The sequence below is a fragment of the Schistocerca cancellata genome, chromosome 1 (genome assembly GCF_023864275.1).
Source record: "Schistocerca cancellata isolate TAMUIC-IGC-003103 chromosome 1, iqSchCanc2.1, whole genome shotgun sequence".
NCBI classification, from domain to species: Eukaryota; Metazoa; Arthropoda; class Insecta; order Orthoptera; family Acrididae; genus Schistocerca; species Schistocerca cancellata.
In genome coordinates, this window is record NC_064626.1 from 80,325,134 (window position 1) to 80,332,965 (window position 7,832).

The 7,832-nt window shown below is 44.3% G+C and overlaps 1 protein-coding gene across 1 annotated transcript in view; it reads right to left on the minus strand.

The window, feature by feature from the left end:
- Window positions 1-6,753, minus strand: part of LOC126175629 (regucalcin-like) — a 103,912-nt gene extending 97,159 nt beyond the window's left edge. Inside the window, exon 1 of the mRNA XM_049922930.1 lies at window positions 6,671-6,753. Coding sequence (XP_049778887.1) covers window positions 6,671-6,717 — 47 coding nt within the window. The 5' untranslated portion in view covers window positions 6,718-6,753. The remainder of the gene's footprint in view (window positions 1-6,670) is intronic.
- Between the last annotated feature and the right edge of the window lie 1,079 nt (window positions 6,754-7,832).

Genomic DNA, 7,832 nt, shown 5'->3' on the forward strand with positions numbered 1-7,832 from the left:
GATCAGCTACTCTTCCAGGTCCTTTGATGTTTCTCACAGAATTACAATGTCATCGGCGAACCTCAAAGTTTTTATTTCTTCTCCATGGATTTTAATTCCTACTCCGAATTCTTCTTTTGTTTCCTTTACTGCTTTCTCAATATACAGATTGAATAACTTTGGGGATAGGCTACAACCCTGTCTCACTCCCTTCCCAACCACTGCTTCCCTTTCATACCCCTCGACTCTTATAACTGCCATCTGGTTTCTGTACAAATTGAAAATAGCCTTTCGCTCTCTGTATTTTACCCCTGCCACCTTTAGAATTTGAAAGAGAATATTGCAGTCAACATTGTCAAAAGCTTTCTCTACGTCTACAAATGCTAGAAACGTAGGTTTGCCTTGAGATCTATAAACACCATAATTATTTTAATGGAAAAGAGGAAGGTGTTAAATTAGACAAAATTTGGATGTCAACATTGCAACATAGTACTGACGATCGATTACTTTTAATGGAGAATGTTGGCAATACCAGCGATAATCTCGCAGCCGACGCCACGAGACAGACTGCGGTGCCCTCTACACTGCCTACATAATCGGCGCTCCCTCGAATTCGTGTTGCAGTTCGCCATTTTACCTCTGAGAATGTCTCCCGCAGTCAGAGAGGTAACGGTAGGAGAAAGTTTTATTCATCGACCATGGCGTAATAGCCCGGAAGTTTTAAGTGACGAAAACCACATAACTTTTCATGAGTATAATGAACTGGTGTAGTCGAAACAGTCACAAAATAGCTGCAAACAAAACAGTATATCTATTACTCAAAGGGACACTGAAAAGGAACCCAACTATTAAACTAGACAACATTAACATAAAGAAGAAACAAGTAACACGATATTTAGGAATACATATTGACGAGTCACTTATTTTCAGTGTGCAAACAAGACTGGCAATTGACAAGGCGACGAAATTAATGCACAAACTTGCAAGGCTAATACCACACAATACCGACTACCTCTGAAGACGCTACGAACGCATCACACAGCTCTGTTGAAAGCCATAGCATACTTTGCAGCATGCGCATGGGCATATGGCGACCTATAGAAATGTAGTGGGGCGAGAACAGAGGAGCATACTACTCAGAGTGCCGGATGCTTTTGCCGCCACATCAGTAGAAGCCTTGTGTGTGGCTCTGGACAGTTGCCCCACTGACTTCGCTATATGCCACAGAGTAGTGACATATTGGCTAAAGAGGGGCAGCCACGACAAGATCCTAGAAATAACAGTGGAAAACATAGTAGACGTGAGTCAGTTAAACGGCTGGCGCCTTGGCACACGGCAGCAGGAAGAGGAGACGACAACCCCGTGGGCCTTAGCAACGCTACGATCACATCTGGGGCATATGATTCCCCTGAAGACGTGGCAATACATTGCGATACCCTCACACACGTAAGACCTGTAACAGAATATAATGACATCAAAGTAATGTTACGCGACCCAGACGGTGTGCTCTAGATAACATCGTTGATAAGGTTTCAACAACACTGCATGACGACTATAGACCAAAAAATCCATGCGGCAGTTCTCAAACAGACACACAACAAGCATGAGTAAAGCGGGCAGGGGCACTATGAATATAGTGACAATAAGTTGGGAATGTGGGTCTCACGGGAGGCGTGCCAGAGACAAGTCCCTGCAGGCGCACTATCCTCTGTGTCCTCGGTGGTTCAGATGGATAGAGCGTCTGCCATGCAAGAGGAGATTCCGGGTTCGAGTCACGGTCGGGGCACACATTTTCCACTGTCCCCGTTGACTTACATCAACGCCTGTATGCAGCTAGGGATATTCATTTCATTGTAATTTCACGTAACAAGCACGACACAAGACCCCGTGGGAGGACACAAACTCTGACAAAGTCGCAGGAACTGATATAGATGTAGACACCGAAAATGACACGAGCACAATAACAAGATGAGATACAGACTCATAACACAAGACGCATAACACATAAAATAGATGATTATAAGAAAAGCAGACATAGCAACTGATTGACTCATGTATCTAAACTGCATTTAAATGCGATAGCTAAATAATGTAAAGGAAAATGACTAATGTAAGCAACGAGACAATCATTACATCTAAGGAATATGCCACACGGGATGGCGAGGCATCCCTCCAACCAGTGGCGTGATCATGCACACAAACATAGCATAACAGCACACACACAGGGTGACAATTATTCAACTATATGAAATAAAATTGTCATAACTTCTGGACGGTTTGCGTTAGGCCGTTCAAATTGCACAGTTGGCCGCGGGGCGTGATATGAATCAGTTTGCACAGTATGGCTTGTTTTAGCGACGAACCCCACTTTCATTTGGTTGGGTTCGTCAATAAGCATAATTGGGTCATTAGGTGAACTGAGAAGCCGCATTTCGTGATTGATAAGTCTCTTCACCCTCAGCGAGTGACTGTATGGCGTGATTTTGACAAGATGTGGTTCATGCAAGACAGAGCTTGACCCCATCGAAGAAGAATAATGATGTTCTGGAGGCGCACTTTCGGGACCGCATTCTGGCTCTGGCGTAGCCAGAGGCCCCTGGCATGGGCCTCGATTGGCCGCCATATTCTCCGGATCTGAAGACATGCGACTCCTTTTTGTGGGACTATATTAAAGACAAGTTGTGCAGCAATAACCCCAAAACCATTGCTGAGCTGAAAACAGCCATTCAGGATGTCATTGAGAGCAGCGTGTCATGCAGAATTTCGCTATTCGTCTGCGCCACATCATCGCCAATGATGGCAGGCATATCGAACATGTCATTACCTAAATCTGAATATCTGTAGTGACGTTTACATGTCAAATAAAGTGTGTGCAGGCAGTAGTTTGTAACTAATTTACGTTTGTTTTTTCGTATAGTTCAGTACTTGTCACCCCGTACAACATTAGGACTACATTTAGTTGAAGGAAGACAAATACTGCAATGGTTATGCTCTACACAAGCACTTAAACGTGTAGTATATAGTACTACGAGGGCAGTTCAATAAGTAATGCAACACATTTTTTTCTGAAACAGGGGTTGTTTTATTCAGCATTGAAATACACCAGGTTATTCCCCAATCTTTTAGCTACACAACACTATTTTTCAACGTAATCTCCATTCAATGCTACGGCCTTACGCCACCTTGAAATGAGGGCCTGTGTGCCTGCACGGTACCGTTCCACTGGTCGATGTCGGAGCCAACGTCGTACTGCATCAATAACTTCTTCATCATCCGCGTAGTGCCTCCCACGGATTGCGTCCTTCATTGGGCCAAACATATGGAAATCCGACGGTGTGAGATCGGGGCTGTAGGGTGCATGAGGAAGAACAGTCCACTGAAGTTTTGTGAGCTCCTCTCGGGTGCAAAGACTTGTGTGAGGTCTTGCGTTGTCATGAAGAAGGAGAAGTTCGTTCAGATTTTTGTGCCTACGAACACGTTGAAGTCGTTTCTTCAATTTCTGAAGAGTAGCACAATACACTTCAGAGTTGATCGTTTGACTATGGGGAAGGACATCGAACAGAATAACCCCTTCAGCGTCCCAGAAGACTGTAACCGTGACTTTACCGGCTGAGGGTATGGCTTTAAACTTTTTCTTGGTAGGGGAGTGGGTGTGGCGCCACTCCATTGATTGCCGTTTTGTTTCAGGTTCGAAGTGATGAACCCATGTTTCATCGCCTGTAACAATCTCTGACAAGAAATTGTCACTCTCAGCCACATGACGAGCAAGCAATTCCGCACAGATGGTTCTCCTTTGCTCTTTATGGTGTTCGGTTAGACAACGAGGGACCCAGCAGGAACAAACCTTTGAATATCCCAACTGGTGAACAATTGTGACAGCACTACCAACAGAGATGTCAAGTTGAGCACTGAGTTGTTTGATGGTGATCCGTCGATCATCTCGAACGAGTGTGTTCGCACGCTGCGCCATTGCAGGAGTCACAGCGGTGCACGGCCGGCCCGCACGCGGGAGATCAGACAGTCTTGCTTGACCTTGCGGCGATGATGACACACGCTTTGCCCAACGACTCACCGTGCTTTTGTCCACTGCCAGATCACCGTAGACATTCTGCAAGCGCCTATGAATATCTCAGATGCCCTGGTTTTCCGCCAAAAGAAACTCGATCACTGCCCGTTGTTTGCAACGCACATCCGTTACAGACGCCATTTTAACAGCTCCGTACAGCGCTGCCACCTGTCGGAAGTCAATGAAACTATACGATACGAAGCGGGTATGTTTGAAAATATTCCACAAGAAATTTCCGGTTTTTTCAACCAAAATTGGCCGAGAAAAAAAATGTGTCGCATTACTTATTGAACTGCCCTCGTAGTTTCATAGACAGTATAAACAGGTACACAGATTCACTCACGATGTATTTCATTTAGCAATATAAGAAGACACAATTTTGCACGCTACTTTAGGTGGGTAGGCTCGATGTTTCTGCCGAGACCCTCCCACCTGGAATAGCGACACAAAGCAAAAATATTGCTGATCGTCCCTTTCCTATCTTTAAGTTGCTAACATTTCTTATTTTAGCACCCCTTTTCTACAACTAACTCAATTTTCTTTGAAACTCATTGTTGTTACCCGTGTTTTATTCCTCAAAACAAATTTTATCCAATGTACACTGAACAGCCAAAGAAACTGGTACACCTGTCTAATATCGTGTAGTGTCCCCGCGGGCACGCGCAAGTGCCGCAACCCGACGTGGCATGGACTCGACTAATGTCTGAAGTAGTGCTGGAGGGAACTGACGCCAAGAATTCTGCAGGGCTGTCCATAAATCCGGAAGAGTACAAGGAGGTGGACATCTCTTTTAAACAGCACGTTGAAAAGCGTCCCAGATATGCTCAATAACTTTCATGCCTGGGGAGTTTGGTGGCTAGCGGAAGCATTTAAACACAGCAAAGTGTTCCTGAGGCCACTCTATATCAATTCTGGACGTGGGGGTGTCGCATTGTCCTGCTGCAAATACCGAAGTCCTTTGGAATGCACAATGGACATGAATGTATGAAGATGATCAGACAGGATGCTTACGTAAGTGTCACCTGTCAGAATCGTATCTAGACGTATCAGGGGTCCCATATGACTTCAACTGCACACGCCCCACACCATTACAGAGCCTCCACCAACTTGAACAGTCCCCTGGTGACATGCAGGTTCCATGGATTCATGAGGTTGTCTCCATACACGTGCACGTCCAATACAGGGCTATTACAAATGATTGAAGCGATTTCATAAATTCACTGTAGCTCCATTCATTGACATATGGTCACGACACACTACATATACGTAGAAAAACTCATAAAGTTTTGTTCGGCTGAAGCCGCACTTCAGGTTTCTGCCGCCAGAGCGCTCGAGAGCGCAGTGAGACAAAATGGCGACAGGAGCCGAGAAAGCGTATGTCGAGCTTGAAATGAACTCACATGAGTCAGTCATAACAGTGCAACGACACTTGAGGACGAAGTTCAACAAAGATCCACCAACTGCTAACTCCATTCGGCGATGGTATGCGCAGTTTAAAGCTTCTGGATGCCTCTGTAAGGGGAAACCAACGGGTCGGCCTGCAGTGAGCGAAGAAAAGGTTGAACGCGTGTGGGCAAGTTTCACACATAGTGATGTGAAAGATTCAGTGTTTAAACCTCCTCTACCAAGAAACGTGCCAGAACTGCGAGCTCGCATCAACAATGCTTTCGAACTCATTGATGGGGGCATGCTGCACCGAGTGTGGGAGGAACTTGATTATCGGCTTGATGTCTGCCGAATCACTAAAGGGGCACATATCGAACATTTGTGAATGCCTAAAAAAACTTTCTGAGTTTTTGTATGTGTGTGCAAAGCATTGTGAAAATATCTCAAATAATAAAGTTATTGTAGAGCTGTGAAATCCCTTCAATCATTTGTAATAACCCTGTACAATGTGGAACGAGACTCGTCCGATCAGCAACATGTTTCCAGTCATCAACAGTCCAATGTCGGTGTTGACGGGTCCAGGCGAGGCATAAAGCTTTGTGTCGTGCAGTCATCAAGGATACAGGAGTGGGCATTCAGCTCCGAAAGCCCATATCGATGATGTTTCGTTGAATAGTTCGCACGTTGACACTTGTTGATGGCCCAGCATTGAAATCTGCAGCAGCTTGCAGCAGGGTTGCACTTCTGTCACGCTGAACGATTCTCTTCTGTCATCATTGGTCCTGTTCTTGCAGGACCTTCTTCCAGCCGAAGCGATGTTATAGATTTGATTCTTACCGGATTCCTTATATTCCCGGGACACTCGTGAATGGTCGTACGGGAAAATTCCTACTTCCGCGCTACCTCGGAGATGCTCCGTCCCATTTCTCGTGCGTCGACTATAGCACCACGTTCACACTCGCTTAAACGTTAATAACCTGGCATTGTAGTAGCAGTAACTGAACTAACAACTGCGCCAGACACTTGTATAGGCATTGCCGACCGCAGCGCCAAACTCTGCCTGTTAAAAACAATGTATTTGAATACTCATGTCTATACCAGTTTCTTCGTGCCTTCAGTGTACTATTACAAGTAAAATTGTATTATGCACGAAATGCATTTTAAAATATCAGGCAACAAGTCTTAAAATATGCAATAAATTAAATGAAAATGAAATGATATGAAATTTACCAACGAGACACACATTGGAGGCTGAAGATAAACAAAGCGAGGGAGGTAGACAGCATCCCGCCTGAGGTGTTTTGGGCAGCAGAAAAGCAGTATCTAGTGAGGTTCCAAGCTGTCGCGGATGGAGAAGATCTTCACACAGAGCAGTGTTTTTAACCTGGAACAAACAGTACACAATTATCAAATGTTACCCTCTCATGTGGAAATTAAAATGTGTTTCTTTCAATGGTTTATTCGTTATTTCCCATCTGCATGTCCTTACAAATGTTGCTGAGAAGTTTAATTTCCTACTGTCACTTTTTTTTTATTGGGGACCCTCTCAAATACCAAAAGTTTTATTATGACCACTCTGTACGTGTTTGAAGTACACTTGTCATTGAAATGCCGCTCAGTACTAGATGACTGTCACGATTTCGTAGAATTACTCAAGGAATTCATTAAGGTGAATTTGAAATAACAATCAAACGTTTATCTTAATAGTTTATTGTGAGAGAACTAGCAATTTCGAAATTTTTAGACATCTACGATCAGTGTTATGGGATGATGGAAGTAATCATTAAAAATAACAGTTGACAAACTGCTGTCACTGACCACCGAAACACATGTAATGAAGCTTACGAAAAGTTTATAAATCTTAGAGCTTTTGTGGAACACAGTTATGACTGACTGCTATACATCTCCTAAAACGACGCTAGCACCGACGATTCAGCTATTTTCTTCGTATTTTACATATATTCGAAGACTTCGAAATTTTTTGCAGGACTAATCACGTGTGATTACGTGCTCATCGGCAACATCTTGCCAACTGTCTTTTTCATATTGCGGTCTTGAAGTTTCTACTTTCTTATCTCTGGTCGTCTATGTTTCGCACTTACGAAATTGACGATTCTCTCGTTTCTGCGATTCTCCATTGCGGTAGACAACAAACAAATCGAATGCATCTACGTAAACTTTCTAACTCGAAATCACGTCGTTTCACGGGACTCGGCAAAGCCCCGTTGCTGAAGCGAGAAAGAGGGAGCAGTATGAAACGGTAGCACTTACGTACAAAGACAGAGGCAGAGGTAGAGGTAGATATGGACCAACCGTAAGAGACTTTCTCCACCTCCGGCGGACAACACCGGCAATATTTGGGCCACACCTCGGCGAACTACCAGTACGTACCTTTTGCATC